General features: G+C 36.1%; 1 protein-coding gene across 5 annotated transcripts in view; it reads left to right on the forward strand.

Annotated features, from left to right (window-relative positions):
• Window positions 1-17,899, forward strand: part of CDKAL1 (CDK5 regulatory subunit associated protein 1 like 1) — a 650,929-nt gene that overhangs the window by 397,931 nt on the left and 235,099 nt on the right. For all 5 annotated transcript variants that reach the window (XM_067752107.1, XM_067752108.1, XM_067752105.1 and 2 more), the window contains one exon: window positions 14,726-14,871. In XM_067752107.1, the coding sequence (XP_067608208.1) occupies window positions 14,726-14,871 (146 nt within the window). The remainder of the gene's footprint in view (window positions 1-14,725; window positions 14,872-17,899) is intronic.

Raw genomic sequence — 17,899 nt, forward strand, 5'->3', positions numbered from 1 at the left:
CATGGTGTAGGGAAAAGGGCAGTCAGCTGTTTCTGTTATGATTAAAGGTAGAAGTTTCCTTTCACAGTCTTGCCGTTTCAAAATTTGATTCCTTTATTACATCCAGATGGGACTAAAGGAAGCCTTATATTGTACTTTTTCTTACTGCAGAATATATAATTACATTGAGCAATGCAAAATACCTTGTGAAAATATAAACAGGAAACAGATGTTAGGTTAGACATACAAATAACTATGAAGTTGAGCTGTTTCTGAGACTACCAGGTTTTCTTATTCTCTTTGGGCTATAAGTTACTAGTTTTATGACTGAGAGATGAAATATAGTATATTCTTTTTGAAATGGACTATGGGAATTTATCATGTTGCACATTTTAATGTTGAATAAAAAAGTAAAATGAATTTCATCATCATTTTGTTACTGGTTGTTGTTTGAGAGAGGTGACTAGTAAAATGGTTAGTGAATATGGAGTTTTTTGTTTTTTAGGATTGTAGAGTCTATGTTTGTTTAGAAGATCTCATATTTTGGACAGGAAAGTGAAGATAAGTTTGGATACTAGCATAGAGTTTGAGCAGTATCATCTGTTCTCCAGCTGATTGGCCTTGTCATGTGACCTCCTTGTATCTTATTTATCTTAAAAATGGCTTTAATTTTAGGTTCCTCTAATTTAGTAATACTTATCATTGATCTCTCATATTTGCAAATGATGACAAATTATTTTTGGTTAACTTCATTAAAAATTCTCCTGTATAAAAAGTAAGATGCCCATCGATGGATGAATGGATAAAGAAAGCAACAGCCTGGATGGACCTTGAGGACATTATGTTAAGTGAAATAAGACAAAGACAAATACTGTATGATCTCACTTATATGTGGAATAAAAAAAAAAAAAGAGCCCATAAAAACAGAGAACAGATTGGGTAGGGAAGTAAGTAGGCAGTGGGCAAAATGGGTAAAAGTGGTCAAAAGGTACAAATCTTCAGTTGTAAAATAAATAAGTCCTAGGGATGTAATGTACAGCATGGTGACTACAGTTTATAATACCGTATTATATTGTATATTAGAAAGTTGCTGAAAGAGTCTATCTTAAAAGTCCTTACCACAAGAAGAAAAACAATGTGTTGTGAGGGATGTTAACTAGACTTATTGTGGTGATCATTTTGCAATATATACATACATCAAATCATTATGATGTATACCTGATACTAAAATGTTATATATCAATTATATCTCAATTTTTAAAAAAGCGACTTTGCCAATTTTGTTTGTGGTTGTACAACCTTACAAAGTTACTCACGCTGTACACTTAAAAAAGCATGAGTATAATCTTCAAGCTTAAAATGCAGAAACTTAGGTATAAACTATCTAAAGTTGAGGTTTCCCTGGAGGCACATAGGAAATCATTGAAAAAGCCAGAATGAGAATTGTGAATACTGAGTTTATAGTTTGTCTTGCTTAAACACATTGACTCTTGGTTTTACCGCTATTCAACTCAAACAAAAAGATACCAACTGTTTTTTTATATATGATGTGGCGGGTGGTGGGGGTAATTGAAATGTAGATTGTGGTAATTGCCTAGTAGAGATACAAAGCACTTTAAATGAAAATTGAAAAGAGATGATTAGTTCTTTGTATACATTGGGAAACACAGGAGGAATTGATACACGAGGTGTGGATAGTTTTGGGTAGGCAGGAATAGCTTGGAAGTGGGGAGTTGCATTCTAGGCTGAGGTTGACATTTAAACAAGGGTGAAAAGTCTAGAGCATGTCCCAGGCAAAACGCTGTAGGTCTCTTTTAGGTGGAGATGTGCTCCCTGGGAGTTGGTATATGTTGGAGGAAAAGAGAAAAGCTATCAGGGAAGATGAGATTGGAAAGAGGGCAGAATGCCAGACTAAGATGTTGGGACTTGGTTTTGCAGACCTGTGAGTGGTATTGAAACTTCTGCTTGGTGTTACCCCAAAATAATTTTCTAAAATCATGTGCCACCTCATACATTTTCTGATTGACATTGAATTTTTTTCATGCTAAGTTTAAATAGCTGCAGAAGAGGTAACCTCTGGTATATTTTAAATATAGAATTGTAAAATAAAATTGTTATATCACTCTCTCAAATGTATTCAAATAAATATTAAAAAATAGGAGAATTTACATCATCCTCTTTTTTTCCCAGAATTTGAATTTCCATTTTCTCTACAGAATTCTATCTAATATATTTTTAAGCTTGAAAGTCATCTATTGATCACTCTACCACCCTTTTCTCTATCAGAATGTATATATAAATTAAAACATTATGACCACAAGCCTCTAAATATTTTCTAAAAAACAATTTTTATCGAATTGTCATTAGATTAGTAGTAGTACACAATTCATCAAAAACAGTATAAATACTTCTTAAGCATAAATGTATAAATTTATTATAAATTCTGCTTCTAATGAAATGGATGTTGAGGGTGGCAGCCGTGGGAGCTCGTTATGTTGTTTTGAAAAAGGCAGCTTCACAAGTCCCTACTTGGTGACCTGAAGGTGTTCAGTAAAAGTGAGAGGGAGGTGTGAAAGGACACCCCGCGGGAAGCCTTGACCACAGACAAATCGGTTTTGTGAAAAAGTACAAATGGAAATTAAAGACCTGGACATGAATTCATTTTTAAATGACCCTTGTCTGCTAGTTTGTTTCCCTCCAGGAATACTCTGTGCCCATTTCAAGGGCCAATTTACACTATAGTTTGTAAGAAAGAAGTTGTGTGACCTGGACAGTGCGAAGTTATGCTCAGGAGGTAGATATGGCCAAATATCAGAGAATTCTGAGGGTTGAGTAGTAGAAGAAACACATAGCAACTAATGGGGTATAATGGATGAAGGTGAGAAATTCAGAGGTTTTAAAACTGATCAGGAAAAGATTGTAATGCTTCGGCAAGGATATACTGCTTTCATTTTTTTTTTTAATTGAGCTATAATTGACATACAACTTAGTTTCAGGTATACACCATAATGATTTGATATTTGTATGTATTGTGAAATGATCACAATAAGTGATAAGAATAGGCAACCACCAATCTGTTCTCTGTATCTATGAATTCTTTTTCTTTTTTTTTTTAATTTCACATGTAAGTGAGATCATACAGCATTTGTCTTTTTCTGTCTGATTTATTTATTTCACGTAGCATAACGCCCTCAAGGGCCATCCAAGTTGTCACAAATGGCAGGATTTCCTTCTTTTTTTGGTCTGAATAATACGTATACTATTGTATACATACGCCACATTTCCTTTATCCATTCATCCACAGTGAGTTCATTTTTAAACGTCATATATATAATCAGTGCTTGGGAAAGTCATTCAATAGTTTATTAAGGGGAAAATAAACACCCAGATGGGAGTATCCCATTTGTTTTTAATTTTTAATGAGTAGTTTTAATGTATAATCCTTAAACCACTAAGGGATTGGATTTTCCTGTCTTCCTTTCACTCAGCTGAAGACATTTCATTTACTCAGGGCAGCCTCTTGGGAGAAATTTCTTCATATGGGCTGTGTTCTCCCACTTCTTGACACCGTTTCTGGAGAGACACTGAGTATTATTTGTTCAGAATAAATTATTCTTCTTACTTCACAATAATCCCAGCTCTTTCTAGATCTCCTATCTGAACTGTGCCCATTTAGGTAATTCTGTGGAGAGATTATTTAGAGTCCTTTGAGGATGGGACAAAGGAAGTGATCTGAACGTTCTATGGAGAACTGTTGCTGGTGCCATCACTTTCCACCGACATTCATTTCAGGGTTTGCGCATGTTGTTAAACTCTCTTGGACATAGTTCTCTTTTTTCCTGTCTGTCTTCTAGATTCTTGATCTCTAGCTAATTTTGAAATATTAAAAAAGACAGAGTACTTGATTTAGAAATCCTTTTTCTCACCTAAGACAGAAGGAGATACTTAGTATGTAACATGGTATCTTATATCTCTTTAATCATTGTTATTTAGACCCATCTTTATCTAGTTTTGAAGCCACATAAACATAATATATTAACAATATATATTTATAACATTTGATCACTGGAAAGATGAAGTTCAAGCCCTGCTCTATCTTTTGTAAAAAAAAGTACTTTAATCCTATAAAAATGGCAACATTTAAGATCTGAAAATACTTATGTATCAAATGATTGCTTCTATAACCTTAGGCACTAAGGTACATCAGATTTCTATATTTGTAGAGGCTACAGACTTTGACAGAAAAGAGGAAAATAAAAATCTTCATTTCCCTCTCTAATCTGAAGAAATCTATTTTAATTGCATAGGATTTTAACTTCCATTTGATTAAAAAATAACAACATTTAAAAAATAGCTCAAGTCTTAACAGGTAAATTTGGCTCATCACATGGAAGTTTTTCCTGATCTTTCTTTATAGTCTCTACAAGCTATCTGATCCTGTAACTTTGGAACCACAGTGCTTAAAAGAGCAGCAGATTCAAATCTCAGCAAATATTCTGACTATAGGTGTTCTTAGACAAGCTAGCCCACCATGCAGTAACTGGAAATGCTTTCATTTCAGAGCCAATTAAAGAACTGACACGTGAAGCCAGTTTTGCCAAGTGAAAACAATTAAAGTAGAACAAGGAAGAAATAGGCCCCTCTTTGTTGCTTTATAAAAATTATATACCCATTTATCCATTTGACCTCAAATTCCATATTGTTCAGTAACAAGAGTGCAAAGATCCTATTAATTTATTATATTTTAATTTCAACTAATGTAATAAGAAGCATTTAATTCATGCATTTTGAGACATTTGGAAAAAAATCCACACATTTCTAATAAATCAGACATAAGGAGAATTTTGCAAACTGAAAATTTTAAACTCTTTGATTTTATTTTGGTCTTGTTTTGGAGAGACAGCTCTCCACTGCTTATTTCAAGCCGTGCTCCCAGAAATGACTTATTGTTAGTTAACACTGTCATGTGAATTAATTAGTGCCGTTCCTAAGGAATGATTTTAGATTTAGGGAGGACACGTTTGTGAGACACATTTTGATGGAATGGAGTGTAAGGAAGTAAAAAATCTTTTCCTCTACCTTTCGTAGGTTCTCCAGGTGGGTTTCTGTAAGTTAGACTAGCCAAAGATAGATAAACAGAGAAAAACATAAGGTTATTAACATGTGCTTCCTGCTCATATGCATGGAAGCACCCAGCAGTCAGTAACCCCAAAGGGTGTTTAGAACTTGGGTTTATATACCATCTTATGCTAAAACCAAAGAAAAATGGATTTGTAGTTCTGAGTGAGGAAGACTAGTTATGGGAAGGTGACCAGGAAAAGTATGGTAAACAGGGATTGTTTAGAAAGGTTTGTTATGCATATTTAAGTCTTGTCTTCACCATTGATAGGAATTGTTAAAATTTTGTTCTCTTCTTCCTAGTATGGAATTTCCATATTTACATCATTTTTCCCCAAAGTTTCTACCTTTAAAAATGGAAAATTCGGGACTTCCCTGGTGGCACAGTGGTTAAGAATCTGCCTGCCAATGCAGGGAACACGGGTTCAAGCCCTGGTCTGGGAAGATCCCACATGCCACGGAGCAGCTAAGCCCGTGTGCCACAACTACTGAGCCTGCACTCTAGAGCCCATGAGCCACAACTACTGAGCCTGTGTGCCACAACAACTGAAGCCATGCACCTAGAGCCCATGTTCGCAACAAGAGAAGCCACAGCAATGAGAAGCAAGTGCACCGCAAAGAAGAGTAGCCCCTGCTCACCGCAACTAGAGAAAGCCCACACGCAGCAACGAAGACCCAATGCAGTCAAAAAAAAAGATGGAAAATCTATAAATAGAAATTCCTTTTACAAAAGGAAAACAAAAGGCCCTGTTTTTAGACCTTTTCCTGAGTCTGCTGGTTCTCAATGGCCTTTAGCTCAAAATAATCCATATGCAAAAGAGACATATTTGGCGGTTGGTAACTTTTGAGAGTCAGGGTGACTGTATTTACACTCCAGTTGTACCACTGTGCCTTGGACAAGGTTGTAACTTCCCTGAGTGTTAGATTCAGTAAAACTACTCTCTAGGTTTGTTCAGAAATTTAAAGGAGATAATGAGTGTTGTTACCGAGCTGAACTTGGACCTGCTCGCCTGATTGGCAGCAAAGCCAGTCTCCTGGCATCAGGGATGAAGGAAAGTACAGCGTTCATTGCAGGGTGCCAAGCAAGGAGAATGGGCAGCTCATGCTCAAAAGACCTGAACTCCCTGATGGCTTTCAGGGAAGGATTTTTAAAGGCAGCATTTGGGGTGAGGTTTGCAGATCATGGACTTCTCTCTGATTGGTTGGTGGTGAGGTAACAGGGTGATGTTTTGGGAATCTTTATCATCAGCCTTCTGGTTCCAGTCAGTCAGGGGCCTACTGCTTGCGATCAGCAGGTAATCACCAGCCTCCACCTGGCTGTGGGTCTTACTTTCTGCAGAACATCTCAAAGATTTGTGTCAAATTGTTATGTATATCCCTTGAGGAGGAACTAGGACTCTGTTTTATCCTTAAACTGTTGTTTAAGCTCTTACTAGTTTTCTTGCTTGACTGCTTTTCCTTTGTTTCTGCATTCTCTCACTTCCATAATTAGTAACTACTTGAGTTTGCTCTTTGGAATTTGGGGGAGGCTTAGGGGACTAAAGCCTTTTTTTCTACAAACAAGAAGTGGGGGTCACAGAGGGACTTTTATACCCAGGAAGGCCCCGCCAGAGCTCTGCAGGTTTCATTGTGAATCAGCAAAATGTCTAGCACATAAGGGTGCCTATCACTATTATTACTGTTACTACTGCTGCTGTACCACTTGATAGTATTGTGATTTGGAGAGTGCTGAGGGCTTTCTTCTTCCCTCTAATAATCATTCCAATTAAATGACTTCTTCTGGCCCATGTTTTTAAGAATTCCCTTACATTACAATAAATTTGGGAATGGGGAAAGAATTGCTCATACCTCTTTTCTCCTTTTACTTTCATTCTCATTTTTGTTTTTGTTTTTGTTTTTGAACAAAGAAATTTCTTTCAGGTCTATTTATTTTTTTTACTCTCTCATCATAGCTCCAGGGACAGAGTTACTCAAATGGTAATAACTTCTTCAGGAATGATTCTAAGGCATTTTTGCTGATTCTTATCTCTGATTCTCCTTTGTTTGTTGTTTTCATATTCACATTTCTCTCTCCTGTTACGCTAATGTGGAATGAGCCCCTTGAGTATAAATGCCTAGGTGATTTGAACCCTGCTTAGAAGAAAGGTTTACTTCTTTCATTTTTGAAGAAATTGAGCTCACACTGAATGATATATTGTTAAGAAATATTATTAACTTAATATTTTGTTCTTTGAAAATCATTTTACTTTCTCCAAGCCCACCAAATGGTATCAAATATAATTTTATAATATAATTGTTTCAAGATGGTAGTGACAGTATTGCTTTAACTCTGATTTATTTTTCTCTTTCTATTTTTGTTTTTCCAAAACTTTAAAAATGAATATATATTACCTTTATAATACAGAAAAACATTCATTTTTAAAAAGAACAGTGTTTTTCATTATTTTATGTACACTAATTACCATATGCATCTTTATTTTAGAAGTATGTAACAGGTTCAGCCTATAAGATCTGTGAGTCCAACCCTCAAACAAACAATTCTCTCTTTAAAGTGATTTCAACAAATAATGTTACAGTTGGTATATTTGATAAAAGAGTAAATAGGTAGAGAATCATTAAGTGGTTCCCAAGTGTACTCCTTATTTTTCCCAAATGTACTTTTAAAGATATAATTGATATTATTAGACTGAAAGAAGCAGAACTGATACAACAGGTTACTGGATCATTTTACAAGATATACAGCCTTATGTCTTATGTGTGTTACCTGTTGACTATTTTTGAGTGTACAGTTCAGGGACATAAAGTACATTCACAGTATTATGCACCCGTCACCACTATCCATCTCTAGAGCTTTTTCATTGTCCCAAACTGTGCCCAGTAAACAATAAACTCCCCATGCCTCTCTCCCCCACTTGTCTCCATGAATGTGACTATTCTAGGCACCTCTTGTAAGTGAGATCATGCAGTATTTGTCCTTTTGTGTCTGGCTGATTTCACTTAGTATAATGTCTTCAAAGTTCATCCCTGTTGTAGCAATGTTATGTTATTTTAAATATCTCTTTTTTAGGTAGTTTTACTCTCAATGGCAGAGCACACTGTACAGACTTCAATAGCTCTTATTTCCCTGTCCTACAATTTTACCATGCATGCTCATACCCCAAGAGTATACAGTGTTTTTCTCTATCTCTCCATTTCCTTGCTTAATGCCTGGTGCTTAAACAGTTAAATTACAGTTGAATGAATGAATGATTGGATAACCCAGTTGAATAATCAAAATGGTTATTTTAGAGTAAATCCTACAAAGAATTCTAGCTAAAGGTCAAACATCAGTGCCTGTGTTCTAGGAAATCCTATTTCCTAGGAGTCACCTTCAATGCTCCAAAGGTCATATAGGTCAAGCTAAAATAAGATCAGAGTCATATTTCATCCATTATTTCATTAATGACACTGTAACAGCCACTAAGTCAATTACCAGCACCTACATTTACTTTCAGCCATCTAAAAATAAATTATCATTAATAGCATCAGAAAGTGAACAAGGGAGCACAAGTGGAGAACACTTTCAATCCTTATATCCCAAATGAAAAGGAGTGGATATTGTGAACAGATTCTAATTTATATTTGATCTATAACTTAATTATAACAGGAAATTCACTTCTAAACTGCAAAGAGTTAACATTCAATATTTGCATTAAAATAAGTTGAGACAAAACATCTGTTCTAATTAGCTTTCATAGAAATGTTAAAAGGACTTCAGTCCCCCTTTACCATTACCACTCATCTTAGTGTCAGAGTCAATAATCAGACTTCACATTATGAAGATAAGAATATACATCAATACTAATGTCAAAATGCTAAGAGTTGTAATTCTACACACATTTATGTTCATCTGATATTATCAGTGTTTTGTTTTATTTTTAAATTATTATTCTGCTCTGCTAATGCCAAGAAATCAAGAGTTCTTGTATCTGGATTGTTGTGATGGTTACGTGAATCTACACCTATGTTAAAATTCATGAAACTGAACACATAGAAAAAAGTCAATTTTACTGTATTAATTTTAAAATAAAATAGACAAGAAAGCTAACAATAAAATCTGTTGTGATTCAAACACTATAACATGCATTGGTGTATGTTAAAAATTATGTATATATAAAGTATATGTGTTTATATATATATATAATATATATATATTTAAAATATAGTTGCCCTTTTTTCCATTAAAAAAAAGACCATGTCTACCAGACACTAAAAGAACAAATCAATACCTGATCAATTTAATGGGGATAATACATGCAACTCAGTTAGACTGAGTGTTCAACTCAGACAAATTCTATTGGCTTCTCCCAAATATGACGTAAATAATTAAAGAACCCAATGGGAAGGCAGATATTAAAGATTTATTTAGAAATATTTAACTCTTACTTGTTTATGGTCTGAATATCCCAAATGATGCTAACTTTCATTTTGCACATCACGGGGTACAGAGTCGAAACAATGTTCTGGTGATTTCACTGCTGTAGTTATGGTTGCTTGGTATGTGAAATGATGCAGCCAAACAAGTATTTATTAAACAGAAAACTGTGTTTCTGGGATGGGGATGCAAAGAACGCAGTAACCTCCTTTGCATTTTATAAACAAACATGTAAACACAACTGCCTCCTTGGATGGGGAAGCACTCACTTGTGTCTGGCACTCACTCGACTGAGTATCGATACTTTATGTATCTCATCTGACTCCTCCCTCCACAGTGCAGGTATTTTTATTATCTCTATGGTAGATCGTATCACCGTTTACCAAATATTCTGCTTTCCCTCTCCGTGGGAGCGTGAGAATATCTGCCTAGTTAAGCTCAGGAGCAGGTGTGTGACTTGCAACAACCAGTGAAATGCGGGAAGAAGGTTTAAGCCAATGATTCTCTTTTCCTCCCCCTCTTCCACATTCACAGTTTGCAAGTGGAAACAACTTGAGCAAAGCTTTATTAGCCAGTCCATGAAAGATATGTAGCATGAAGAAGAATTACATTTTTGTGGTTATAAGCCACGGAGATTTTTTTTTTAATTTTTAAATTTATTTTTGGCTGCATTGAGTGTTCGTTGCTGCACGCGGGCTTTCTCTAGTTGTCGCGAGCGGGGGCTACTCTTCCTTGCGGTGTGCAGGCTTTTCATTGCAGTGGCTTCTCTTTGTTGCAGAGCACGGGCTTCAGTAGTTGCAGCACGCGGGCTCAGTAGTTTCAGCGCGCGGGCTTCAGTAGTTGTGGCGCACGGGCTCAGCCACTGAGATTTTTGAGATCGTATGCTATACAGCATAACCTAATGCATCCTGCTGATACATTGTCATTTTATGAATGAAGAAAATGAACCTTCGGAGACATTTAAATAATTTGTCCCCAGTGAAGAGCAGTAAATGAAATAACTAAATGTAGAACCTCAGCCTGTCAGACTGCTGAGTCCTTTTTCTTAACCAGTTTTCAATAAATACTGGAATGGAATTGCATATCAATTACAAAAGTAGAACAGGGGATGAAGAAATTAAGTGTTGTATGGGCCATAGAAAGTTCCACCCCAAATGGAGTTTAATTTTGAGTGATAAACAAGAAATTTCCAGGCAAACTGCACCATTTTGTGAATATACTAAAAAACATTTAATTGCATACATTTTATGAGTGAATGGTATGGTATGTGAATTATATGTTAAATAAGCTATCTTTTCATGCCTAAGGGTAAATGGTATAGTTTGTCTTTTTTTTTTTTTTTTGAGGTATTTTCTTGCTTCAACATATATCTTAGATTAGCTGAAAAAAAAAACATAGCGATGTTACATAAAGTTTAGCATTTTAAGTATGCAGATACAATACTTCCTAACAAAGCTATAATCTGAGAGGGCTTTCACTGTGAATGCAGAGACATCTGAATGCAAGCATTAATATACACTGAGTGACTTTGTTCAGCTGGTTATATTCAAAACCAGGTAGAATATGATGATGAATTTGATGACTGCTGGGCAGTAAAAGTGAAACTTAACATTTCTTTTAAAAATGCACCATACATGAATTGCTTTTTAAAATTAAGCCTGTTTTCATTCATTATTTTTTCTTTGCTTTTTAAGTTCATTAAAAAATCACAAATAGTGAGATGAACACCAATTTGTAATAGGAAAACCCCATGTGAAAACACCAGGTAGAAATACTGTTTTGTTGATCTGTTAGACATTCTCTGGTCTTTACCTATGAAATAGTCACCATCTATTTTAAGCAGCCTTGGTACATCAACCCTTAAATAAAAAATGACCATATATTAAAATAGATACTATTTCTATGCTAGTTGCTACCAGGGCTCCTTAAAACACACACATGTGCCTGCATGCACACACAGACCTACACAGGCCTGTGTGCACACATGTCTGCACACATACTTGCCTGTCTACTCAGACTCTCTTACCCAGCTCTGAGCTTAGGGGTGCTCATGGCTGCTGTTCTTGGGCACACCATTTATAAATTATTTCCGTAAGAATGTACATTGTAATTCCAATCCAAGTCTCCAAGAGACTTAGAATTATAACCCATGGTGGGGCTACCTATAAAGAATCTGATCTTTTCTTAGATATATATTTACTTACATATTCATATATAATTTTTCACTGTTCTAAAGTTAAAACAGGCTGACTATCTGCTTGTTTACCTGCCTGAATATGTGCTCATTTACCAAATAAATGGTAACCAAATGGAGCTAATTGAAAATTTGTCTTCCTATCAAATAGCAATTATATTTTAAATCTCTCTCTTTGTATCTGGATGTAGTTTTGACTCAGATCTGCGTTTATATGTTTGGCGGTGTACTCAGCACAGTCCTAGCCATTGTAAAGACCCAGAGGGGAGTCAAATATAATCGCAGCCCTTGTCCATCTTCCATCTGGAGATGCATGACCCATGTTGCAAAGTAGAACCAAGGAGATATTTTGGTAACACCAGGAACAGGTTGCTGAGGAATCACAGAGGAGGAAGTCATCTCTTGCACCAGAGAATCTGTAACTCTAAGCTGAACCTCAAAAATAGAGAAGAATTTTGAAAGGGGAAGTAGCCCAAAGGTTACTCTTAACCAACAGTGCTGAGAAGAGGGATCAAAGGAAAAACAAAAGAAAAAATATGTACTTTGTCTCTTTGGGGTACATTAATCTATGTTAAGTCGTGATTCTTTTAGTAGAAGAAATACAGACTTTAAATAAGGGGCAAGTTTATTTTGTGTTCTGGTGCCTCCTGTTACAAAGTTGCAAAGTCTGTAGTATGAGGCTGAGCATGATTGCTCGCGGGAAATCTAATTTTGAGCCAAAGGGGAAAAACCCACCGAATTTATCCTACTTGTTTGCTATTAATTAACTTGAAAATTGTCATACTGTAATAGGGCAGGGCTTCATCTAGTGCAGTATCCTGTTTATAGGAGAAGGCCACCCTGAGCATTTCCAACAGAAACTGCACCCTTTCTGGCCCTGGGTCATGTTTACTGGGAACCCCTTTCAAATTTAGATTTTGCAAGTCAGTACAAGTTATCTCTCCTTCACTTACTAGGTAAGGAAACTGCCTTGTTGAAAAGCTATTCTGTTTATTGATAAAGTCCCATTCGTGTGTATGAAAACGTGTTACCATGAACTTTCAATACTCTCCAGGGAAGAAGAATGTTAGATAATTTATGTATTGAGAGCCAACGTATAAGCACATACTGGATTATCTTATTTTTACAACGGCCTTGTAGCCCAGTGAGGTGGGTATTACCACTGTCTCCATTCTCCAGATGAGAAAACCAAGGCACAGAGATTGAGAGTAAAATTTCATTTCACAAATTGTGTTATTTGTTGAGGTGTCGTTTTTTTTTTACCACAGTATGTAGGTTGAAAGTTAACTAAAGCTGAGTCCTGTGCCTTTAGGAAACAGATATTTTTGTATAATTTGTTTTTCTCACACTGTTCAAGAATCTTGATATTCAAGTGTGAAAAACCTGAAAGACAGAGAATCTAGCAGGAGGACAACATGTTTATTGTAGAGTAGGTAGTGATAAATGTTGCCCTGTATCCCACAGCCTTATTATACATGGAAGGTGTTGAGTAAGGAGATGAAGCGCCTTCTAACTAAATACCCAGCCAAGAAAAGGAACACTTTTGTGAAGGAAATCTTCCGATGATGTGTTAGCCAGTTATTTTGCTGCTAAATAAGAAATTCTTGAACTTCAGTTCCAATTTAGTAATCTATATATAACAAGGTATATCCCTATTAATTCCTGGAAGAGAAGGTCAATAAAGGATATCCATGAGTAGTATCATTTGGTTATTTCAATCCCTTAGAAGGATTTTTTAAACCAACTAAGCTGCTCCTAAGAAGATGGTTAGTTTGAGTTTGTCACTCTATTCTTCCACTTTAGTCAAAATACTAATATTATAGTCAACGGAAGGAAAATGAAGGAATGAAGGGTATGGGTGACACATATGCATGACTGAGCCCTGAATAGCTGAGAGGTGACTGTACGGAATTAGGTGGCTTTTTGACTCCATAAGATCCTTCAAAATACTGTTGTAATGATAAAACGAGATGACAGATGTGAAAGTGTGGTACAGTACTTTGTGAAAGTATGGTACAGTACTCTGAAAACTAAAACTCACTGGACACATGCAAGTTATTAAAGAGCAGTTCCTTTCTTGACATTTTTATCTCTATTGGACCTTTAGTGTTCTCTCTCTTCTCCCCCCTTTTCCCCTCCCCCTCTTTTTCTCCTTCCTTCTTCTCCCCCAACCCATTGATGGGCCATAAATTAGTCACATTTTTCTTTTTGCTCACATAAATGGTTTCCTTACCACCGTTTTCCTTTTACCACTCTTTTTTCTACCCACTTTGTATCCTTGGAGGAATTTAGAACAATCTCTGAATTTCCTAATTTGTTTCACTTAAACTTGCTCTCTTTAACTTTGCAAGACATATTCTTCTTTCTGCTCTTTCCTTATTTCTCTTCTTTGGAACTCCGCAGCTTAAAGGTAGATAGCAGTAGGTGACCATTGGTGAACTGGTTGGCTTCATTGTCTGATACTCTGCCTTTTGCATAGTAGATACTCAAAAATAAGTGTTTGCTAACTAGCTAAAAAAGAAACAGGTGAGTTAACAGATTTCTTTTTCTCCTTCAGCGTTAAAAAAAAAAAAAGTGTTGACTTGCCCTAAATTTGGGAACTTTATTCAAGTATACAGGATTCTACAGCTTTGACCGTTTGCCGTAAATGTTGCTGCTTCTGCTGCTAATGTAACAGGGCAGAATATAACACTGCTTTGAGGGAAGGGAGGAGTGGTGTTTATTTTGAAGTATGCAAAAATCGTTTTTACTCTCTAGGCATTACACGACTTTATGTCTGTTTCGTCACCTAAGAGAGGCAATGACCGTGAGGACATAACACTTCTGTGAAATCCTCCGAAAGTCATGTTAAATTCCCAGATGTCACCCTAGAGTGATGCCGGTGGACTTTCCCTCGGGGAGCCTAGAAGATTGGTCCGTTTTCAGCTGTGTGTATTTGCTTGTACTCGTGAGAATTGATCTGAGGGCAACCATTCTCTGCTTTGTTACAGTGATTGTTTTCTCCTTCCATCTTTTTCAAGGAAATGGCAAAAATCCTTAATCACCCCCGAGTCTATGCCTTTCTGCACATACCAGTCCAGTCTGCCTCTGACACTGTGCTCATGGAAATGAAAAGAGAATACTGCGTGGCTGACTTCAAAAGAGTAGTGGATTTTCTGAAAGACAAGTAAGTCTGTTAGCATTTAAGAAATAACCATCTCCTTTTTTCTTTTAAAAGCATGTGGCAAAAATGTACTTATGGTAGCCACAATTAAAGGTACCAGAGAGAGGTGGGACTTTGGAAGCTTTTAAAGCCTTTAAGTTTTCCTTAGACACCCTTGATGTGGTTTCTTCTTGCCCCTCAGTTTTATCCACCTTCCATCTGTGCATCGCACCCCATTGATTTGTGTAGAGTTGCCAGTCTTGCTAAGGTAATGTGCATTGTGATCATTTCTGTACCTGACCTAGTAGATGAAAACTGCTTTAGCTGTGCTCTGCTTAAATCTCCTTTAATGTGGCTTTTTGAAGTTGTCAACTGATTTTGACGTGGAGGTAGGTCAAATCATGTCACTACAAAAGAGATAATTTTCTCTGAGATACCATTTTTTTGAAGAGTATCTGGGAATGTCTTTGCTTTTACACACTTACCCTTGTGGTTTTCTTGCAGAATGGGATTTATAAGGAGATTTTGGGATTCTGTTTTTTTAAAAAGTTCAAATTGCCATTGACCAAAATTAAGGCACATTTACACAATCTCAGACATGAATGATAATTTTGCTTCCACAGAAAACACTTGCAGCCTATAATTATATTCTTCAAAATCCTACTTCTCATCATCACCAAACGTTGAATGCCTTTTGTGATAATAAAAGGCAGGAAATAATGCTGGCCAAGGTCATACAGAACATTCTCGTCTGGGGCACTGTTCTCCCCACTGGGGCTGTGTCATTTATCTTGGCATATTTGTGGCCTGGGTCTTTCTACTTTCCATAATTTTTTCCCATAATCTTTTCCTCTGTTGTTTTTCTAAATTAAAATACAACTCTTTATTTCCATCTTCTTGTTTATAATTATGTACCTTTGTACCAAGTACTACGTGGATATAATTGCTTTATACAAATTGTAAGCAATTATTTTTTCCACCTTCAATTAGTCACTTATCCTGACTACATACAGATCTTTTAAAAATCTTTTTCTTCTTCTGTTTACTTTCTCCTTCCTTCCTCATCTTCCCTTTACGTGTCTAATTTTTTTTTTTCACCTCCAGGCATTTCTTGATTATCCTAACTACCAGAAATAAAGACACTTGGTGTGCATTCAAGCAAATACAGCTAATTGTTCGAATATTCAAATCAGTGAATAGAAAATATATTTATTCTAAGATTTCATAATTATAATCGTTAAGTATATACAACTTTCAAAGTTGAAAACAGAATAATGATGGATCTCTAATACTTCCTGATCTTGAACAGAACTGAGAGCAAGGCTAAAGAATAAGAATTTTTACATTAGATGTCTGTTGTTGGCCTGTATCCCTCCTTTGCATTTATTCTAGCTTATTATAGGTAAACTTGTCTGATGTAAGAGAGTCCTTTTGGGCACGCTGGTGCTGGTGAATAGCATGTTTTCAGAATTGCAAATAATTGGTTACACCTGTGAAATTTCTTGCCCTTTTGCTTACTAGAGCAGTAGCAAATAATGCACACAGTCCACACCTGTTGCACAAGATTTTGCCGAGTGTAGACGTGCAGCCTGTTGTGCAGAATGGACTAGAACACTTTCCAAATAGTTGTGTTAATGTGATTCAGTGAGGTTAAGGAATCCACAGCTCCTTTTACCTCCATTTGGGTGAGTGCTGACTCAGTTGTTTGGGAAATTAATGTGGCTACTTAACTGGGCAACAATTTCCCAACAAGCTTTAGCCTTTTATGTTACTCCAAAGATGGACCTTTTAAATCTGTTGCATTTTGAACAGTTTCAACAGCATCCATGAGCTAAATAGGGGTCAAAAGATGATACCATCAAAGTATTAGAAAATAGTACTAAGCTCATTATTCTTTCTTTGGATTCTGAATTACACTGTGGCATCCATGTGACTTTTCTAGAACTATCCCAACTGTGTGGAAGGCTTCAGAACCTACCTAGGGATCTCCAGTATTTCCAGCACTGGAAATATCAGAGATCCCTGGAGAGGAAATTAGAGATGCCTGGAGAAGACAGCCTATCCCACCCGTCCATCCACAATTTCAGTTTCAGGTGCCGTGACTCACTGGGATTGGAGAATATGAGTCTAGCCAGTTAGCATCTCCAGGCGATTTTAAAAAAATTAACTCTGTACTATATATAGTTTTAGAGAGTTCATCAGAACCAGAAATTTGTATGTTTTGTCCCATCTATCCTGTTGCTTGTAAAGAATAGTATAGCCTCAATCTTGTAAGGACTCTATCATCTAACTTTACTCTCTAGTGGAAAGGTTTTCCTGTCCTCTCAGGGAAGTTCATCTATCCAGTGAATAATTTCCAACTATGATGGACATTTAGAAATAAATGAAATATTTTAAGCACTCTTCTGCTCTGACATTTGCTTACTTTTCCCTATAAAAACTAGCATAGCTTTATGCCAAACAGATTCATGATTCTTGGAAACACCAAAGTTTCAGGGGTTTCTATAGAACCACTAGTCTGGATAACTGATCCAGCATAAAATTGTTTTGTTCAGTGTTTATTAAAATTTAATACAGTATTGTCATTCTTAGAAAGAGGGTCTGATATTACCACATTGCCCTAGTTTATGCCTAACACTACATTCATGCAATGGCTCTCACTTAAAATGGTGTGTCTGGTGCTCACTCCTTCTGTTTTTTAGAAGGAGTATAAATGTGGCCCTTTTCATTTGCATCTTTTTTCCTCTGAAGCCTTTGAAGTCTTTTTTGTAATGAACCTTTAACAAACAAGAGTCTCATTTATTTATTTTTTTTCTCCAGCAGTGTGAGGCTTCTCAAATATTCATGTTATGAATTTAGGGACGAGGCATTTCCTGATCTGTTTCCTCAAAAAATCCAATCTTTAAAACAACCTACAGCATTTAAGACTGAAATCCACACTATGGGATTTTACATAAAGCTGCATGCTTTTAAGCTGTTAGTTCAGTGGTGTTCATGGTGCCATGTTTCTCAAACAGTGGAGGTGAAATCTTTTTAATTAATTTTCTTTACA

Source organism: Pseudorca crassidens, chromosome 10, assembly GCF_039906515.1.
Source record: "Pseudorca crassidens isolate mPseCra1 chromosome 10, mPseCra1.hap1, whole genome shotgun sequence".
NCBI lineage: Eukaryota > Metazoa > Chordata > Mammalia > Artiodactyla > Delphinidae > Pseudorca > Pseudorca crassidens.